This window comes from Coptis chinensis, chromosome 3 (genome assembly GCF_015680905.1).
Source record: "Coptis chinensis isolate HL-2020 chromosome 3, ASM1568090v1, whole genome shotgun sequence".
Taxonomy (NCBI): Eukaryota; Viridiplantae; Streptophyta; class Magnoliopsida; order Ranunculales; family Ranunculaceae; genus Coptis; species Coptis chinensis.
The window spans coordinates 28434708-28456290 of NC_141458.1; the positions used below are offsets into that span (position 1 = coordinate 28434708).

General features: G+C 37.7%; 3 protein-coding genes across 4 annotated transcripts in view; all 3 read left to right on the forward strand.

The window, feature by feature from the left end:
- Positions 1 to 206: 206 nt before the first annotated feature.
- On the forward strand, positions 207 to 10059 carry LOC147508999 (putative receptor-like protein kinase At3g47110). Of its 2 annotated transcripts, XM_086601317.1 has the most exons (4): positions 207 to 2353; positions 3105 to 7497; positions 8965 to 9486; positions 9605 to 10059. In XM_086601317.1, exons 2-4 carry the CDS (start codon positions 6768 to 6770, stop codon positions 9961 to 9963), a joined length of 1611 nt encoding a protein of 536 aa, XP_086457443.1. In that variant the 5' UTR covers positions 207 to 2353; positions 3105 to 6767; the 3' UTR covers positions 9964 to 10059. The 2 variants fall into 2 exon arrangements, with proteins under 2 accessions (XP_086457443.1, XP_086457444.1); XM_086601318.1 differs by lacking the exon at positions 207 to 2353 and having other exon boundaries at positions 6482 to 7065.
- On the forward strand, positions 9872 to 11296 carry LOC147509000 (uncharacterized protein C594.04c-like). Its single transcript, XM_086601319.1, has 2 exons — positions 9872 to 10487; positions 10643 to 11296. Exons 1-2 carry the CDS (start codon positions 10014 to 10016, stop codon positions 11126 to 11128), a joined length of 960 nt encoding a protein of 319 aa, XP_086457445.1. The 5' UTR covers positions 9872 to 10013; the 3' UTR covers positions 11129 to 11296.
- A 12-nt stretch (positions 11297 to 11308) lies between these two features.
- Positions 11309 to 21583, forward strand: part of LOC147509001 (uncharacterized) — a 28885-nt gene continuing 18610 nt past the window's right edge. The window contains exons 1-5 of the mRNA XM_086601316.1: positions 11309 to 11587; positions 11664 to 11982; positions 12176 to 12271; positions 12355 to 12445; positions 13628 to 13694. Of these exons, the coding sequence (XP_086457442.1) occupies positions 11453 to 11587; positions 11664 to 11982; positions 12176 to 12271; positions 12355 to 12445; positions 13628 to 13694 (708 nt within the window). The 5' untranslated portion in view covers positions 11309 to 11452. The remainder of the gene's footprint in view (positions 11588 to 11663; positions 11983 to 12175; positions 12272 to 12354; positions 12446 to 13627; positions 13695 to 21583) is intronic.

The window sequence follows — 21583 nt, forward strand, 5'->3', positions numbered from 1 at the left end:
TGATGATTATTTTTATATTGGGTCTGGTTATTGTATTGGGCTTGTTATTCTGTTGGACCGTTATATTATATTGGGCTTGCTCTATAATTATTGGGTTTGCTATATTATTGGGCCACCTTTTATGTTAGTGGGCCTCTTAAGTATTAGACTTGCTATTATAGTGGACCTATTAGATTAGGGAGTCGGCTATATATGTTTGGCCCATTTTTTTTAGATAACCACGGATGGGATATAGAGGATAAGGACTAAAAAGAGGAGGGAGAATAGAAAGGGGACGTCCAAAAAAAAAAAAAAAAAAAACCCGAGGGATCGATCTCTCTCATTCGGAGTTCGAAATTCAAATTGGAGGGACACCACTGGATCTGATCAAGCTAGGGAGTGGGGTAAATAACCGGGTTGATTAATCACCCATAGATGAATTCGGTCTTACTTAATGGTTGTTTGGCTTGTTGAACACATGAGGTGAATGAACAACAACTTGGAAGAACGTTTGGTACAGGTTAGAAGTGTGTCTAGTTACTATTTTAATTGTCTTTACATTGAAGTAGGTTAACTCTTAGAACTTAATACTTAATAGAGTGATATGGATATGGGTACTGATGAGGATACGCTATGTACTATTTAGTTTTATTAGCTTGGTAGGTTGAATATAGAATCCTGGTTCTGGTTCTGATAGTATATGAAAGTCTCACACATTACACTAACAGTCAACGTATTGTAGCTATATTATTAACATTTTAACACAAGATAAATTCAGGTGTTATTACTTGATATTGAACTGGGATTCCAGTACGTAGCCAACAACCGTTCAAGTTAAGCACAATTCTGTTGGGTTTAATTAAGTTTGTAATAGTGTTTTCACTAAGTCGATGTATAGAGGGTTAATTTGCTTTTATTATTTATAATATTTTGGTAATATGATTTCTTAGTCTCGTATAAAAAAATTAGTCGTTAGAATGAGAATATTTGGTGCTATTATTAAACCAAATAGTATTTGTGCGATAATTTGCATTGGGCAGAAACTTTGAGCTTAATTCAAGCTCAAGTAGTTAGATTTAGAATTTGATAGTATTGGATAGCTGCGGTGGAACCGTAAATAATTACAACTGGACCTGGTCAATAAATAGAACCAAGGGTAGAGAAACCCATACCGCCTTCCTCATTGGAAATGGCTTAATCCATTTCTATAGATCCTTACCCTAATAGGGAAACTACGATTGGCTTGATCCCTAAATGGGTACGTAGGTAGCCACCCGGCTCAGTCGCTTCTATAGGAAAACCCTTACCCCTTGTACAAAGAAGTCGAGTGTTTAATCTGTTTTATTATTGATAAATTATGGTTAAATTATATTGTACATGTTATGCATGGATATACGGAATATATTGAATGCTAACATTTTTCTTGAGAGTATGTTAATCGATGCACTTACGAGGATTTAATAAGGAAACGGTAAGTGGTATTAAGCAGCTAAATGTATGTGTTAACCTTGTCTTTTGTTTTCAATTTCATTTCAAGTTGATTATTATATATTGCCTACGTATCCAACGTTGAGCGTTGGAGTATCTTCACAGGGACAAACAGGCTCCCAGAAAATAGGAAAAGGGCGTATGTGTTCACTAAGAAAAATTTAACGTGAAGCGTACTCTGATCGGCTAAGATGGTTCTTTTAGTTGTTCTTATTCCTAAAATTTTTCATTTAAGTTGTTTTGTAATAATTTAGTATTTCTTTATTGTCTTTAAGAATGAATCCAATTAGGATGCATCCATTAGTTAGAAATTATGACATGGATTAGCGTTCACTTGTGAAAGATTGATCTGGGGTATGAGATTGGTTCGGGGCGCTGCAGCTACTTGATTTAACTGACATTTGTCGAGATGGTTAAGTAGCCGGTGCCACGAATCAATATATTTAGTAGTTGGGTTTACGGTTGAGGTTTTAATATGATAAATGGAAGTGTATTATTTGAATTTCAAGTTAGGACAGGTTGTAAATTTATGAAATATTAGAAATACAGAGGAAACTCTACCGAATTTTCTTTGAACGCGATGTTCAGAGGGGGTTTTATATTTTAGTTCTAGTTTGGACTCGTGTGAGTCAAACCCGCTCACGTATTGGTTTATTAGACGGTTGAATATTTAGATCGAGCTCTTTCATCTAAATATTCAATTGTCTGGAAAATCGGGGCGCTACAATCTCGTATAATGAAGACGTGTATTATACTTTACAACATAATTGTTGAGAATGAACGTAATGTACAACTTCCAAAGTGGAAACCACCTTCAGATGAACGGTTGTGGCATGAAGTTGAGATGTAGACTGTTCGTACAAAACATTGTAGCCAAGACATTAAGGCTCTGTTTGGCAGTGTGAATAGAGAGTCCATATTCAGGAATTGGTGACGTGGCAGTCATGTTTATTTTGTATAGGTGTTTGGTCTGTCTAAAACGTGGATACTCTAGTAAGCCCCTTGAATTGTAGGAACACAAAAGTGTGGATAAGCAAATCCAAAGGAAAAGTCCAGATTCACTAAAACGTGTTTTCTCTCCATGAAAGAGAAAAAAATAAAAATAATAAAAACACATAAAGAATGTTTTCCCTATCTCTTTCTCCTCCTCTCTCTCTTTCATGGGAATCTTATTAATGGAACTATAAATCTTATGTATTTTTTTTTCTCTCCACCTTTTTTATTTTCTGACATTAAAACTTTTTTTTTCCTCCAAAAAGTAGTGTTTAAATCTTCACATTATTAATCAAATTGGGATTTTTTTTTTTTTTTTTTTGGAATGTTTTTTGTATAAATCAATTGTGTGCTTATGTATTCAATATTTAATTAGAGTTTTTTTTTTCCCTTTTATTTGTTTATTAGTTTTTATTTGTTTTTAAGTTTTTATTTGTAAATTTTGTATATGATTTTTTTTTTTTTAGTTTTTCTTTTGTATGATATAAAAAATGAGTATATAGGTGTGAATGTCAACCAAACAGTAGCCAAGTAAAACATGTGATAGGATAAGAGGCAGACACACAAGTACTCCATCTCATGACTTGTATCACCTAATCATAGTTAAGTAATACAATATCTCTTGCAGCCAAACAAAGCCTAAGTATTCGTTGTGGAGCTACTAATCAACAATTAAAGAATGATCTGGTTGAACATCATTGGGCACATTATGGTGCACGCCACAACGAAAAGAACAACTAATAAGTTTGTTTAAGTTTGATTTGTCTTAGTTGAATTTTACGTTAACTATGTTTTTTAAGTGTGCTTTATGTATTTTTTGTTAAGTGTATTTTCATCAAGTTTGTTTTGTTTAAATAAGATTGTGATTTGTTGAATAAGATTTGCACATACTTGAAATTAAAAACGTTACAACATATTTGGAATTAAAAACATTACAACATACTTGGAATTAAAAACGTTATAACTAAAAATCATCATCTTCATATTCTTCATTTTCATCCCTCATAAATGGATTGGGAGAGCGTGCTCGTCTACCATGAGATTGACTAACACTGTTTGTTGATCCAGAAGAAGAAAAAGACCCAAACTGTTGAGAAAAAATGGGTTGGAATGTATGGACTAGGAGGGGTTGGAATGTATGAAGTAGAAGAGGTTAGATAATTAGGAATAGAAGGAGCAGCAGGAATACCTTGTTCTTGTTCAACCCACTTACAATAGATAGCTGCTTGCTTAGCTTCCCAAAATGTCAGTTGACTACTGCTAAACTTGTTTAGATCAAGCATCATGATATCTTGTTCTTTCTGTGTTTCAAGCTTCAATATTTCATCTTCTTTTTCCTTTTTCATTGAGAGGAGCATTTGTCGTTTTAGCTATGTTTGTTCTTGCAGATATTTTGCAGTTGTAAGTTGATTGTCTCTGACCTCCTCCAAAGTTTGTGCCATTTGGTGCACAACTTCATCATCATCTATTTTCTTAAACTTTCTTTCTTTTGACCATTTTTTTTATCCGGGCACTTCCCTCGATGGTTGACTTTCTTCATCTAACGAAATATTGGCTATCCCAATATTGTTAGCAGTTGATCCACCACTGATGCCACCACTAACATCACTACTAGAAGTGGTTCTTTGCTTTTTTGAACTACTATCACTTCTAGTTTGATAGAAGTGATTCCATTTTGGACATAAAATTAAAATCCAATAACAATGTTCAAATTTAAATGGTTCATTTTGAACAGTTGAAAAAATAGTACAAGCTCGTGACATTCTATCATCCGCATTAGTATCACTAGCATTCACTCTCAATTGTTGATCATAATAACCTTGAAATAAACTTACCGCATGTTAGATGATGTGAAAACGCGTTTGAACCGATCCACCAGTTCGTGGTTGCCATACATGACCAAGCTGGCTCATACACTTGTTCATTTCATCAGCAATTTTCTCAAAACAAACATGTCTATTTTGGCCCGTTCTAACAACTGCATCTTCTGAAATAAAAATCCAACTATGACATAAAATTTCATATTCTACAACTGTGAATTTTTTTGAATGACCTTGAACATAGGTATGTTGGCTGTTTTCTTGGCTTTGGTTTTCACTATTTATACCACATTTATTTCCTCTACCTCTAGACCTTCTAGACCTTCTAGACCTTTGTGAAGATATTTTGGGATTTTGGTAAAGAATAAAATAATAAAGAAAAATATGAAGTGAATTGGTGAAAAATTAGTTAAGCAAATATGCAATATATATAGGCCCAGCCCAACGAAACTAAATATAGCCGTTAATATAACCGTTAATTCCAACGGTACAAAATCGAGCTGTTTGAATTTTTTATTAAAAAAAAAGAAAAAAATGTTGGACGGCGAAACTTGTCCCGTCCCACTCTTGGACGAGAATCATTTCTATATTTCTGACCAATTTTGTTTCGGATTTGACAATTGTTAAAATAAAAACGATATTTTGACAACGCGTTGGTGACAAAAAATACCAAATAAATTGTCAACTATCACATTAGAAATTGATTATAGCAACCAGAAAATTGGGTATAGATACACATACTCAAATTTCTTAAGTTTAGAGGAAATAACAAACTTTTTTTTTGTTTTTCCTTCGTAAAAACTGAAATTTGACATTTGTCTCAAATTTCAGACTGACTTTTACAATTTTGACCTCTTTTATTAGTCTCAACTAAAAGCCAACTACCAGTTAATCAAAATAACTAAAATTCATTCGAAATCTACAAAATTCCAATTAGAAGTGAGATGAATTTCTGGAGAGACCAAAATAATGTGGAAAACATCAATTTCAAAAACGGAAAAAATGTATGTTGATTACAACTAATTTCAATACAGCTTTAACAATTTAAAATGCATCTCTGATAATTTTGAATAACATATTTAAGCTTTGTTTGATGTAATTCAAATTGTGAAATTGTGAAAGGACAAATGAATTTTTTTTATAAGACAATTGTATTATTTGATTGCAGTACATTTTGGAGCAATACACACGCACCCTTGCGATTGACACACACACCTACAACCTGGGCACATTAGATTTTAGTATTATTTATTTGTGGAAGAAATTGGCAGTTACAAATGAAAGGGTAAAAAGGAGAAATAATTTTTTTTAAAAACAGTTAATACACCCAAAAAGTGACGTGTTGCTAAAATTGGAGTAAAATCAAAAGATAATAATGGTCTTTCTCTAGACAAAACACACACTAAAGAAAGTGTGTAGAGCCTAATTTCTAGTTATAGCAATGCTCTTATATGCCACAATTAATTACTTTAACTTCTGACACCTTGTAATCCAATTCGACCAAAGAGAACGATGGTCGATTAAACAATGCATCAAAAGTTTCTAACATTAATGATGAGCCGAGTGATTGTACAGTGAATCAATTCCACTGTAACAAATGATGATAGATATGAAAAATGTATATATGATTAAATGTTAGAAAGTATAAACTGCCATAACAACATATTTCAATATCGTGAAAGAAAATATTCAATGACACCAGTTAAATATCGTAAAAGGAAATTATGAATAAGTACGCACCCTTAATAATTTGCCACAATTTGAGGCAACAATGTCGCAACAACAAAATTTAGTGTCATAGAAACTGCTATTCGGTCCATTTGAAATACTACCATCACCTTATTTTCTTGTGTTCCACCGCTTTGGTGTTAGTTCCACTACTAGAGCATTTTCTTGACTTCTTTCACCATGTGTCCACCACTCATTTGGTTTTGTAGTCAATATTATTTATTTTTATTTTCCGCTCCTTTTAAGTCAATAGCTCAATATGGACTTTCCCTTTTTTTCTTTATTTTTTGAGTCCGGATTCAGTGAGGGTAACGGCACAAGTCAACTTGTGTGGCACAACTAATCCCATGAGATTAATTTTGAGATTAAGATTAGATAACGATATTTTTTTTTCCTCCTATTTTCTTATTTCTATTCTCCAATTTTTCTTTCAATCTTTAATTTTTTTAGGAACTAAATCTGTTAAACGGTGTTAAACTGTTAAGAGTCTCGTTATCTAATCTTAATCTCAAAATTAATCTAATGGGATTAGTTGCGCCCACACAAGTTGACTTGTGCGGTTACCCTCACTGAATCCCGACTCTTATTTTTTCATGTTAGCAGTTTTCCTTGAAATTTCCCAATACTAATTTATTTATGTATTTTTTTTACTAAAAACTAAACATACATACTAATACTCGCTACTGAGGAAGTTAATTCACTTCAATTCTTCCATCCCATTGTAGACATTCTAAAATTTGGCCAAGGTTTGTTTCGTTCATGGAGGTCATTTCTCGTGTAGCAAATTCTGGTCAGATTTTCTTCAGACGATGGTGTTGGTTGTCTTACGTATTCGTAGTTTTAATGAACTTATGCTCAGCACTAGTCACTATTTCTTCAACAAACGGCTCTGATTGCCTTGCGTTACTTGCATTCAAGTCACAACTACTTGATCCAATGGATGTGTTAAGATCATGGAATGACTCAATCCACTACTGTCAATGGAGAGGAGTCACATGCGGCCATCGACATCGTGATCGAGTCACTATGTTGAACCTACAATCACAAAAACTGGAAGGTACTCTCTCTCCTTTTATAGGGAACCTCACCTTCCTCAGAGTAATCACTATTACTAACAACAGCTTCAAAGGTGAAATACCGCAGGAAATTGGTCGTTTGTTTCGTCTACAACACCTCTATCTCAATAATAACTCTTTCATTGGTGAAATCCCAAGCAATCTTACTCGCTGTTCCAACTTGATAAATCTCAATCTCATGGACAACAAGTTGCATGGGAATATTCCTGCTGAGCTTTCCCATCTAAGAAAGCTTCAGAGCTTGGATCTGGGCAAGAATGACATCACTGGACACATTCCACCATCACTTGGGAACCTATCCTCTCTTTTTCAACTTAGCCTTCAAACAAGCCATTTAGAGGGAAGCATTCCAGATAACATATGTCAACTTTCGCACTTGCGATTCTGTACTGTGAATGGAAATAATCTCACAGGTGAGGTTCCATCTTGCCTTTACAACAACTCCAACTTAAATCTTTTCAGTGTTCATGATAATAAACTAGAGGGACACCTTCCTCCAAACATTGGCCTTAGTCTTCCAAACGTTTGGGGGTTGAATCTGGCAGGAAACAAGTTTAATGGCATTATCCCAGTTTCGTTATCCAATGCCACAAGACTTGAATTTATTGATTTTGGTTCAAATAATTTCACTGGTTCAGTGCCAACAGATTTAGGAAAGTTGTCAGTTCTTCAAAGAGTAAGTTTCAGCAATAACCAACTAGGAACCAAAGTTGGGGATGATTTGGAATTCATAACTTCTATAACCAATTGTAGCAATTTAGAGGTCATTGACATCGGGGATAATTATTTCGGAGGTCGTCTTCCAGATTCTATATCCAATCTATCCACAACAGTTAAGGTGTTATCTTTATATAACAATAACATATTTGGAAGTTTTCCAGTAGGAATTGACAGTTTAGTTAACCTAGAATTATTGCTTCTTAATAACATTAATCTCATCGGGAACATCCCTGCAGTTATAGGAAAGCTGAACAAACTGACATATTTATATGCCAAAGGAAATGTGTTATCCGGACAAATTCCATGTCTCCAAAATATGACTCAACTTAGACGACTTACTTTATCAGGTAACAGTCTTAGTGGAATCATTCCGCCTACTCTTGGAAATTGCCAATACTTGGAATATCTTGATCTTTCTCAAAATAACCTCAATGGTACGATACCCAAAGAAGTTTTTCGCCTTTCTTCACATATGATTGATCTTCACTTGGCTAAGAATTCCCTCACTGGTTCATTGCCACCACAAGTAGGTAACTTGGCCAATCTTCTAGCGTTGTCAGTTTCTGGAAATAGATTGTCAGGCCGCATTCCAAACTCGCTTGATTATTGTTTGAACCTTAGAATCCTTGACCTGGACAATAACATCTTTGAAGGAGAAATACCCAAGTCGTTGAGGGCTTTAAGAAGTCTAGAAAAACTTGACATTTCTCGTAACAACTTGTCAGGTGAGATTCCACAATACTTAGAGCAGTTTCCTCTTTCAAACTTGAATTTGTCCTTCAACCAGTTTGAGGGACGAGTTCCAAACAATGGGGTGTTTGGTAATACAAGCTTGTTTTCACTTGTTGGAAACAAAAACTTGTGCGGAGGAATATTAGAACTGAAGTTGCCTCCATGCATCCAAGAAGGCATTCAAAAGACAAAGAAAACTTCCTTTCTTATCAAAGTGATTGTTCCTGTCAATGTTGGGAACCTGTGTTTGCTTATGTTATCGTGTGCTTTTTTTGTGTGGTGCCGAAGGACCAATGCAGAAAAGGGACCATCTTCAAAAGCAACGTTGTTTGATCAGTTTTATGAAAGAATATCTTATTTAGAGCTCCTTAAAGCCACGAATGGATTCTCTACAAACAATTTGATTGGTGTTGGGTGTTATGGATCAGTGTTTAAAGGTGTTATCGAGGACACGAACAGAGTTATTGCCGTGAAGGTTCTAAATCTTCAACGAGAAGGAGCTCCAAAGAGTTTCCTAACCGAATCTAACGCCTTGAGAAATCTCCGCCATCGGAACCTTCTCAAAATTATAACATCTTGCTCAAGTGTGGACTTTGAAGGCAATGATTTTAAAGCTCTAGTTTTCGAATTCATGTCTAACGGGAGTTTGGAAGAGTGGTTACACCCAGTAGTAGATGAGCAGCATCTCCGCTATAAAAGCTTGAACTTCACTCAAGGTCTAAATATAGCAATTGATGTTGCGTGTGCACTAGAGTACCTTCACCACTACTGCCAACCAGGAATTGTCCATCGTGATCTGAAGCCAAGCAATGTTCTTCTCGATGATGCCATGACTGCTCATGTAGCTGATTTCGGAATAGCCAAAATGTTTTCTGCCCCTTCTAACGATTCTTCACACGCGCAAATCAGCTCAATTATAGTGAAGGGAACAATTGGATACCTGGCTCCAGGTAATTATTATGAGGCCATTATTGCTCATACGGATGCTTTGCCATTATTTTTTGTGTCAGTGTTTGTTTCAAAATTTCCACTTTTCATTTATATGTCTCACAATTTTATTATATGCAGAGTACGGAATGGGGGGTGAGGCTTCCACGGAAGGAGATGTGTACAGCTTCGGTATATTGTTACTAGAGATATTCACAAGGAAGAAACCAACGGATGACATGTTTTCAGATGGACTCACCCTACACAACTACGTCCAAATGGCTTTGCACAATCAAGATGCGGAAATCTTAGGTCCAATGATGCTTTTAGATGATATTCAGGTTGAGGGCGAAGAAAGACTACAAGAATGTTTGATTTCAGTAATAAGACTTGGACTCGCATGTTCAATGGAATCACCAGCAGAACGCATGACTATCAAAGATGTTATCACTGAGTTGCACCATATAAAGGACCACCATCAAGGTGCCAGGGTCCATTGAGTCAATGTCTTATTACGACAAACATTTGTGAAATTGTGAGAGGAAATAAAATGAGGAACCTGAAAAATGCAATAATAGCAGTACTCATTCCACTTCCCTCCATAATATTCTACCTCACATTTATTCACAACACTTCATCAAATTCTCTACTCTGGACATGGTGTTCACAACACCCAATTTTATTACCCAACCTCCTTTTCTTTATAAACGTCAATATATTATTCTGGATAATTGGTCTCATTCAATCAAGCCATTGGATGATAGATTTATATTGGACTGTAATACCAGTAATGCTTGCACATTACTATGGAAGTCACCCATTTGGAGAAGAAGCCAATTTATGGAGATCAAGAATTGTGATTTTGTTAACTTGGGTTTGGAGTATTAGACTCACTCATAGTTATTTTAGGAGAGAGAATTGGCAATGGGGTGAAAGGGAAGATTGGAGGTTTAGTGAAATGAGAAAGCAGTATGGGAAGCATTGGTGGTGGGTTTCTTTCTTCGTTGTTTATGTTTCCCAACAGGTAATTCCAACTATGTTTCTTGTTAGTGTGTTTGATTAATTGCCTCAATGAACTATTACACTGTACAATTTGACTCGATTCTTTTTCTTTGTCGAGTATCTTATATGTCCTCTGTTAGTTTGAATAATTATGTTTTTGTTAAAATATATCCACAGGTATTCTTGATGGGCATATGCCTTCCTATGTATGCCGTCAACTGCACTGACGCACCATGGAACACTTGGGACTCTATCGGAACGTTTGTCTGCCTTTGCGGAATTGTTGTTGCTTACTTTGCTGACACGCAACTCCACAAGTTTGTTAGTAGTAACAAAATATTGAGAGAAGTAGGTGTGGACGCAATACCGAATCTCGACAGTGGTTTATGGCAGCATTCACGACATCCAAATTACTTTGGGGAGCAGCTATGGTGGTGGGGATTGGTTATCTTTGGATGGAATGTTGGACATGGGTGGACGTTTATTGGATCTTTGATCAATAGTTTGTGCTTAGCGTATGTGACTGTGCTTGTGGAACAGAGAATGCTGAATCAAGAATACAGAGCAAAGTCCTATAAGATGTACCAAAAGACAACGTCAGTGTGGATACCTTGGTTCAAGTCTCCTCAGCAGCGGGAAGAATCAAAATATAAAAATGCCTAACATGTTTTGCTTCTGTTGATTAAAACTTGTTTGATGAGGACCAAATTAGCACGACGTCTGATAGAAAGCCATTCTCTACTCATTGTTTTTTTTTGGTTCAAACTGTTGAGAGCTCATCTCTTATTTTTAAGTTTTTTGTTCCGAATGAAAGAATTGCGACTTCGTTTTGGTTTATGGTGTTATATGTGGGCATATAACTGAAATATATATATATATCGCGGAATATCGAAGAAAGTCAATCTCTACGGAATACGTTATAAAACCTTGTTAAACCAAGTAAGTTGTCTGGGCGAATTTCTTTCTCTGGATAGATTAGTAGTAGGTATGGGAGTAATAAAAGATGGAACGATTACTGGGTTTTTACCAGATAATGTGTGTTTTGCTGTGCATTATCCTGGTTATCCTTCCTCAACTTCTCGTGCCATCGAGACTCTTGGTGGTTCTGAAGCCATTCTCAAGGTATTAATTAATTAAGCTATTTTAATAAGGATATTATTCTTTATATTCATTTTTATTCTGTGATTTTTTATTAAAGGCACGCGGTTCGCCATCGGAACCTCTCAAGCTTCATTTTCGACCTGAAGATCCATACTCACATCCTGCATTTGGAGATCTTCGTCCCTGTAATAATCTCCTGCTTAAGATATCCAAAAAGAGAACCACTCAAGTTCAAGATGCTGTGATATCTGTAGCCTGCAGTTCTGAAACTCTGAGAAATGCTCAGGAATGCACAGTCCCTGAGAATGCTCTGGATGCTTGTAACAATGCCAGTCAACCAGCGGTGGAAGGGGACACAATGTTCCAGCTATCTGCAGATATTGTAGCTCGGGTGTCTGAGGCCTATCACTTTAATGGTTAGAATTCACATGTTTGCGTATTACTTTCTAATATGTTATATTTTTTTCAAATGCTTGAGTCCAAGATACGGAAGGTTTCTGGTAGTAATGAATTGAGTTTGAAGTTTACGTATTACTATTTAGACCCCATCCTTTTAGCACTTTCCTTTCATACAAACTAAAGACTTGAGTTGCTATTCTGTTATTGTAGGAATGGTAGACTACCAACATGTTCTTGCTGTTCATGCACATGCTGGCAAAAACAAAAGCAGGAAGAGAGATAGGGCAGAACAAGAACCGTATTCTGGTGATGCATTTTCTCCTTGTGGTTTTAAGTTTTCATATATTGTTCCTTGTATTTACTTGAAAAGTTTCTTAAATATTTCACAGAGAAGGGTGCCGTTGTAGATGTAGATCAGGAGGATGTGATGATTCTGGTACCACCACTTTTCTCACCAAAGGATTTTCCAGAAAAACTAGCGTAAGATTCCTCGGATCAGACTTTTTACTTCAGAGTAGTGGACACTTGATTAACGTTTTGGAAAGAAAAACAGATAAAGGAAAAAAAAAGTGACCGTAGGAACGGTAGGATGAGTAGAATTTCCATCAAATAGTTTTTTATATTATTATTTATATATTTTAAAACTTATTATCAAACTACCATCTGATTTTAATGTTGCAAAACGTTTTGATATAGAATGTTATCTAGGGGTTATGCTTATGATTTTGGTTACCACAGATAAAAAAGTTTTCGGTGAGGGGTTGGAATTCACTCCCCCTCTCAATAGAAGAGTCCATAAGTAGAAAGTATGTGAGGGTAGATTTAACCTCCATCCAGTGCAAAACCCATGGTCAAGCATCATTGAGTTTGATTGGATACGATAAGTTTTAGAGAGTTGGATGATTCTATCAATTTTTTTTTTTGAGCTAAATATAATTGCTAGATGTTAGGCCTAGTGCTAAGTACACACCCATTTAGTGCCTTCAGAGAACCATTTTTTTCCTCTCTTAAAGTGAATTTTTGAGATGATTTAATTATTAGGTTGGATTAGATGTAGGTTACATGGACACGACATATTCTTAAAAAAATGTGTGTCGACACCGTGTCAACACGACTAAAAGCGTCGAAATTCAGCAATAGATGGGAGAGAGAGCAGGAGAGGAGATGGGAGATGGATGCCGAATAACGTACCTGATGGTTGCGAGCAGCAGATAGGAGAGAGAGACCAGGAGAGAGAGGCAGAGAGCAGCCGCCAGTCGAGCAGGAGAAGGAGATGGGAGAGAGAGACAAGCTCGATTGGTGTTTTTTCTAAGCCCTAGTGGGCTTTTTAATTGGGCTTGTAACTTAAATTGTTTAATACTTAAGTCTGCCTTCTTTTATTATGGATAGACTTTTTAAAAACAAATTGGGCCAAAAAAATAGTCCAGTTTTTTTAACTTTGTGAGTTCCAGAACTTTGTAAACTCATTTTGTTTTTCTATATCACTTCTAATTTATAATTATTAAAAAAATAATTAATTATTCGTCGTGACCCCGTGTTGATCTCTTAGAGCTCGCCGTATCCGACACCCCGTATCCGTGTCGGACACCGACACCCGTGCCGGTGTCAATGTAACCTAGATGCTTACTTTCACCATTTGGGTTTAATTGTTGTAATTTTCAGGTTGAAACCATCGGCTACTGTGAGTGCGAAAAAGAAACAGGAGGCAATTGTTAAACAACGTTGGGAGGTATGTTTATTAGAATTGTCATATATGCCAAAAGTAGAGGTAATGGTATTTGAAGGATATTTTTTATGTGATTTAGGGTTCATTACTGTTAATTAGGCTACTTTCTTTTTAGGTTTCAATTACAAAATTAGGTATTTATTGAAGATGAGGATCCAACTTAATTAAAACCAATTGGTGATAAGTGGAGAGGCCCGTGAACTTATATATTTCAATGCAAGGCGTAACATATCCCATGTGGGACTAAACATCTCAACAATATTGTTTTTAGTTTCCTTTTCCATTAGTTTCTAAATTGTAAGCCATTAAGGCTATAAATAATCATTTAGGCCTTTGGCCACAGTAGGTTTTGGGATTGAATTTATTGTAGCTTTAGTTGAGAATTCGTTATTTGTTGCGATTGCATCAATTTTACTATCCACTAAGGAGGTGGATGGCTGGGAAAGTGGGAAGTCTAAGACATTCTAATGTAGAACATTAGTTGAGTCTGTTAGTGTCATAGGCGTGTGGCTATGTTCCTCCACATGTTATGAGCGTGAGCCCCTTAGTTGAGTCCAAGTCCATGGTTCGAGTCCATTAGTTAATTGTGACACATGTCGTGTTACTATTGGTTTATGCTTTATAGGTTTAGTTTAAATAAGGGTTTGTAATTAGGGTTCTGGAGTGTTGAAGTTTATGTGACTAAGAGATTCAATAAAAGAGTGATTTTAGGTCTTCTTTAAATTGTGTTTCAATTAAAGTGTAGATTCTATTAAACTCTAGCTTCTGCCAGTCAGAACTATATTATTTGGTATCAGAGCAGATTAATTCTAGGGGTTACTATTCACGGTACTGTTCACCGAAAACACTGTTCACCCAAGTTACTGTTCACGACGAATTTTTTTCTCGAAAAGTCAATTTTTTTGTGTTATTATGGTGAATAATAAAGCAATTTGAGGTCGTCCTCCATCCATAGATACTTGTATGTTTCGTTTAGAGGAAAACATGAAAAACATGACACAAATGTTCCAGAACTTTACTACAACAATAGCCATAGTACAGATAGAGGCGCAACAGCCGCCACCACCACAGAATAATGGTTCGATGGTTTCGCATTAATCGATGATCGTCCCCCTTGCAGAGTCTTTGGTACCTTTTCTAAACCCACTGCTTTATTGCTCTAGAGAATAATGGCGGGGAAAGAGTTGTTGGAGAGAATAACGATATTCAAGTTCATCCCTTGGGTGCAGTAGGTGATCATATACCACTTATTGTTGGAGATGGTCAAAGTGATGAAGGTGTTGGTGAAACCCCTGTGTGTGTTCCACCTATAGTGCCACCACCAGTCCAACAACTACCTGTCGTGCTCCCCCAAGGGCCACAAGATCCGATTTTTCAGTCAAGGTTAAACCTTAATGGCCAAAATCGAGGGCTACCAATGCAAGAGGCAGCTAGAGGTGTGCGTCTTCCTCCACAAGGGTGTGAGATTCCGCGTGTTAATTAGGTTCGAGGCAGAGGATGTGGTTACCAACGTCCTGTGTGGCGCTGGGTTGATGGTGATAGGAATTTTTGGGAACAACCCATTCCTCGCAATGCAAGGCGAGAATAGGGGTCGGTCTCCATCTCCTCCTTCTACTGACCGAAGTGGTCATAGGGCAGATTGTGAACCTAATCGCCAGGCAGGTGATTTTGAAAGGTATGACCATTTTAATTATTTTGATGAAGATCATGGTGTTCAGAATATTGATAATGGGGTTTGTGTGATGATTTTTCCTAATCAAGAAACACAAATATTTTGTTGATGATCAAAGAACAACTTGAAGTCTTGAATCAATAAGAAGAAGAGATTTAGAAGATGATGAGTTGAACCACGTTCTTTAATGGCTGCCTACGTATCCTGTGTCTAGGAATCAAACTCAAAGCGTAGTTCAACTATTCTATTTATAAGAAATAGATGAAGTTTCCCAATTAGTGTTTAACTAGGAGACCATCTCTTGTTAAATATCATCTTGATGAATAGATAAGATTTCCCAGTTAGTGTTTAACTAGGAGACTGTCTCTTGTTAAGTCTCATCTTGACTCTTCTAGAAGTCCATGTTTCCCAAGTCAAATAGGTCTCCTTTATTGACTTAAACAACAGAAAAACATGTTTAGGTTCGGAGTAGTAGTTAGAGCTCGAGCCTAGTAGTTGAAGTTCGGATTTGGAGTCCATAGTTAGGAGTTGGTTATCTGAACCTACTACTCCAACTAGTTCCAAAGCCCATGAACTCGCTCGAACCTAGTAGTTGAGTTCGAGTTTGGAGTTCATAGTTAGGAGTTGGTTATACTGAACCTACAACTCCAACTAGTTCCAAAGCCCAATTTAACCTCCTCTTCTTATCTCACTTCGAACCTAGGAAGTATCTTACTTCCGAACCTAGGAAGTAAGAGGATTTGGACTTGAGATATGTTCTGGTACTTTCTACCCATACCAAAACCATATCCGAGACTTAAGAAGATACTGCCACGTGTTGCATATCTATTTGCTAAAATATGCACACCACGGATGCCCCTTTTTTTTTATTCATGGGTTGTGAATCAAACCCTTAAGGAAAAAGGCCTGGTAAAATGGACGCGACGTCTTATGCCTCGACTTTCTCTGTGGAATGTATCGGCAAAATTTCGCATTACTTCAGTACATGGAATTGTAAAGTTGGACCTGCCCCCGACCATGCCCATTACCTCATTATATTAAGCCGAACTTGCTGAAAACTGGTCCTGCCATGCATTGTGATGATCCGGACGTGGTCAGATCAACCCGACCCATGTTTCACAAAGATCGGGACTTCTTGGTAGTACATTCCGGAGCTAAATTTTGTGAAAGCCGGACTTGACATCACCATGCCCCGAACCTTGTATATTAGGCCGAACCTAGTATATGAGGAGCTAAGCACAAGTTCGAAATTTGTCAAGTCCGGACATCCCAGGTATTATAAAGATCCGGACTTAGATAGATTTTAACCAAATCACCTAGACTCGGAGGTGCAACCCGGAACTGTAAGTGCAATCCGGAATTGGGCCTGGCGGAACTTCAAATGGGCCTTGCGAAATTGAGCTGTTAACATAATCCAAAAAGATACCCTTCGCTACCTAATTGCTTGAAACCCTCTCTTCTTCCTTCTTCCAAAATTCAAGATTCAAAACTGTTCCAACAGCTCCAACAGCTCCAACAGCTCCCACAGATTTAAAATTCCTATTTTCTTTTGTTTAAGTCACATCTTCAAAACGTGGTTCACTGAATTCACATCCTCAAAACCAACAAAGCATTGATCAGTAATACCACCAACTACTGACAGTTCAAGAAACGATCATCGGCAAGGTATCTGAAGCAGTCCGTAACCTCGAACAAACTTCACCAAAACGTGCTTTTGAAATCAAACAAATCTGTTTCTCAAACATTGATCGCCATTGATCGCCATTGACAAGATTGAAGAGTTGTGAGACATCAAGAGAAGGTAAGTAAACCGTCGGTTCTTTTTATTTTCTTTGATTGAAACCCAAAATTTACTTTCAACTGTTTGCTTAGTTTAAATTCTCTTATTTTATTTTCAGCAGTCAATTCCGATTTCCATCAGTTCTGATGTTGGGTGTTGGTTGGTATTGTTGTATTGGGTTTTCTAGCGAGGCTACACGTCCAGTTTGATCAAGTCAGTATCGCGTGTTGCTACTGCGTATACGATGTCTCATCAAGCACTGCTGAGTTCCATAAGTAGTGAGGCAGTGTCGGATACAGTACCCACCACTATAGTTCCGGATGATTCAGTTGTTGAAGCAATAACAGTGCCGGGTTACAGAGCAGTTATAGATGCTACACCTCCGGTTGTGCCCAAAGCTAAAATTCCCACAATAGATTGGAACGCTATTCCTTTTGGGGATATATCTGACTTAGAAAAGATCCGTAATGCATTTTCGATTAGGAGGAAATCAACATCGTATATCCACAAACTCTCGACCTTGGGGTGATGAACATCCCTTAATATATCTTGGATTATTGAAAGTTTGGACTCCGTCTCCGTTGCCTTCGTTTATGGCGGATGCCCTCGAGTATTTCCAAGTCTCAATCAACGAGTAATGCCGGTGGTTCGTTAAGTAATGTCACGTATATGCACATATTGGGCGAAAACACAATATATTTTGTGACTTGTGGGGTTATTGCCCACTTTTTAAACTGTTGAGTTATAATAGCGGAGATGCTACTCTTTCGCTAAACCGGGAGGTGAGCGTATCATATGTTACGAAGGTAAAAATAATGATGACCCCGGCGGAAATATGCTATCCGCGCGTGGAGGCGAGTGGAGTAATATTACCTTTGATGATGGTCGAAAGATAATCCGTGCGGCTTTACATTATCAAAGATAGAGTTGATGTTGAAGCTGCCGTCTCTAACTCTTGAAGAGCTAAATGCCGTGACGGCTCTTATCGCACTCCCAATCTCTATGAAACGTCCTGCTTCCATAGTTCCAGATCCGTTGTTAATCTCTGAGTACCTTACAATGTCCCCAACGGAGTTGCGAACGTTGGAACCCGGAGTTGGGTATATGGGAGGAATCCTCGAACCGCTGCGATAAGCGTTGTACCCAAAGGAGCCCCTTGTGCCAAAGGAGGTCCTTGCTCTTATGTCCAAGCCCGATCCAAACTTGAAGAAGAGAGCTCCGAGAAAAACTAATAAACCCCCTCTCGAAGTTGTCAGGTATGCAAGAGTTAGTAAGCCGAAGGTGACTGAGGCTACGAAAAAGCGTCTCACTGCAAGAGAAAGGGTAGGAGAAGTTCCAGGAACTGGGGGTTCTTCCGATGCGATCATTATATACGAAGCTGAAGACCTCAATGGGACTAAAAGTCTAGACGGTATTCCATCATCAAGAACCAAGATTACGATGGGGACACCCAATTTGCAACTTCTTCTTCATGAGCCTGATGAGGAAACGGGCATTGACACCACGGGGGAAGAGAATAATGATATTTTTTCCTTGACCGATATTGAGAGTTTGGACCTCGTGCAATCCGATCCGGTTGAAAGTATGATATCTGATGCCAATCAAGGTCCGTCCACGAAGTCAAACAAAAGGAGGGATCCAATTACTCAAGATGTGGACGTTCGGGTGGGGAAAAAGAGCAAAACAACATCTTCCAATCTTTGGGGCAGTCCGAAACCATTCGTTCGGTTCTAGAGTCTTGGGATTATCGGATCATCCATTGATTCATCGACCAAGATACGCTTTTAAGGATCCGGCGTTGCTATAGGATTGATTGAATCGATGACGCTACCCAAAGAGAAAGCTAAACATAAAAGAGTACTCCGTAAGCCGGGGGCAGAGCGAATGTGTCGGCATATGATGAAGGTAATTCACAATAACTCTTCATTGTTTGTTTACGCATCCATATGCAAGTTCAGGATACTAACTATAGTATTCTCAACACTGCGCAGCTAGCATGGATGTATCAACTTTTGCTCAGTGCGTAAGAACCAAGATGAAATGGATAAATTCACAAAAAGAAAGTCGACGACCAAAGGAACTCCTCGTTTCTAAACAAATGATTAAAAGATTGGAGTGTGATAATGATATTATGAAGAGCAAGAATGAGAGTCAAGCCAATGAAATTGCATGTGCAGTCGAGTCGTCGAGAAAGAGCTTAGGAAGACCGGATATAAGAACAAGAGTCATGAGGAAGAACTTCGAATTTACTAAACTTCGAACACCGGGGAGGTCCTTAAAGTAAAAACAATCGATTGAACGAGACGCCCATTTCGATGGTCTCAGCGAGGCATGGCAATCGACGAAGTCGTTTGAGCGGTGAGATTGCTACGTTGAAGAATCTAAAGATGCATTATGAGGACAAAGCCACGGCCTTGCAAGGAGAAATGAACCTCGAAGTTCGAACTATCCGAAGCTTGTAAAAAGGCAAAGATCGGTGGGTGACCGGTCGGTTGGTGAATCTGGAGTTAGGAGAATCGCTTAATCAAGCGAATCGCGGAGTCGAGGCTGTTGAGAGCTCGACTTCCCTCATCCTCTAAATCAGAATCTTTGCTCTAGTGCCGATTCGAAGCTCGCGGAGAGAGTCGCGAAGGAGATAACCGAGTTTTACACCGAACTAGTTGATGTAGTCAGGACCGAAGCATACAAGAATGGCATCTCTTCCGCCTGTCGCGTGTTTGACATTCCTGAATCAGAATATAACAAGCGGTATGATGAAAAACTTGGAAAAGCTTGGGCATCGGAACCATCTCTGGCGATGATGGCGTTTTGTATCCCGATCCGGAGGTAGATGTCGGCGTATTCGCGGTGAAGTTGGAGAACGATCTAGCCTTGCAAAAGTATCAACAAAGGGTCGGAAGTGGAAGGTTCGGAAGGGAAGGTCGGAAGAGGAACATGGTGTTGAAGCATATGGAGAGGAGGAATTGGCGGAGGTATCGAGAACCGTAGTGCCGATCCTTGGCAACACTCGGATCGACACCCGAAGGAGTAGCTCCTGAAGACATGTGATTCATTCCTTGTAACTCCTTAAAATGCCATTTGAGTTGTAATCAGCTTATCTGTCAGTACTAGACCTTTGATTAGCTATACTTGAGTGTTTATTTTTTAATCAAATTATGCTAAATTCGATGAAAAAACAATCAAGTATGTGTGCCACAAGGTTTTTTTTTTTTTTTTTTTTTTTTTTTTTTTTCAAACGTAACGCATAACTCTAATGCCCCAAGTTTATAAGGGACAACAAAGAACAATCGTGTAGGAAAGTAGGGTATACCCCTGTATCTGCTCCTGTGAAGACTGTAATGTTTGAAAAACTAATGCATAAATCGACACTTATAGACATAAGGCATTAGAACTGCGCTTAGCTAGATAAAATCTAAGCTAAGTGTAAAGTTTCATAAGCACATACATGGAGCAACATATGAGATCTTTCACTCATTATCCAAAGAAAGCTTTCTTAAGGTTCTGATACAAGTGTGGCCAACATATGGGATCTCGCACCCAACATCCAAAAAGTATCCCAGTATAAAAATTCACATTCCGAATCTTAGAAAAACAAGGTTTTGTAGGAAAATAGGGTTTGTCCCTGTGTCAATTCCTGTAAATACCTTTAGTTTTGTTAAGAAATAAGACTTTGTAGGAACGTAGGGTGTGCCCCTGTATTAGTTCCTGTATAGTCCTTAAATGATCTGATATCTAATGCATAAAACGACACTTATAAGCATAAGGCATTAAAATTGCACTTAGCTAGATAAAATCCAAGCTAAGTGTAAACTTTCTTAAGCACACACATGGAACAACATAGGAGACCTTTCATTCATTATCCAAAGAAAGCTTTCTTAAGGTTCTGATACAAGTGTGGCCAACATATGGGATCTCGCACCCAACATCCAAAAAGTATCCCAACATAATAAATTAAAAGAAACAACACTCTGAAGAGAGAAAGATAACTTTTATTAAAAATACTTGCGGAAATTCGCAATGTTCCATGGGTAACACTCTAACAAAGAGAAAGATAACTACTATTGAAAATACTTGCGCAAGTTTGCAGTATTCCAAGGTTTAACAAAAACTTCACCATCCATGGATTTAAGATAGTAACTACCATTGCCAACGATCCTATCAACGACATACGGACCTTCCCAATTAGCTCCTAATTTCTTAGGCGGGGTCCATCTGGAGGACCAAATCCCCTTCCTTGAAAGATCGAGGTCGTACTTTTATCAAAAGACCTTTTCACCGGGTCTGCCGATAAGATGCTAGTCGTAAAGGTCGCAGATTCTCTTTTTCATCCAACAAGTCCAATTCGACAAAGAATTTCCTCATTGTCAAGGGTGAGTACTAAATCGACTTACGGGTAGTGACCCTCATCTCGATAGGAAGGACGACGGTACCATAAGTGAG

Excerpts from the sequence above, each read along its gene's own strand:
- LOC147508999 (XM_086601317.1), top strand. The coding sequence starts at position 6,768 with ATGGAGGTCATTTCTCGTGTAGCAAATTCTGGTCAGATTTTCTTCAGA. Across the intron at positions 7,498-8,964 it reads GAATGGAAATAATCTCACAG|TGTTTAAAGGTGTTATCGAG; the intron begins GTGAGGTTCCAT and ends GTTATGGATCAG. Across the intron at positions 9,487-9,604 it reads AATTGGATACCTGGCTCCAG|AGTACGGAATGGGGGGTGAG; the intron begins GTAATTATTATG and ends TATTATATGCAG.
- LOC147509000 (XM_086601319.1), top strand. The coding sequence starts at position 10,014 with ATGAGGAACCTGAAAAATGCAATAATAGCAGTACTCATTCCACTTCCC. Across the intron at positions 10,488-10,642 it reads TTGTTTATGTTTCCCAACAG|GTATTCTTGATGGGCATATG; the intron begins GTAATTCCAACT and ends ATATATCCACAG.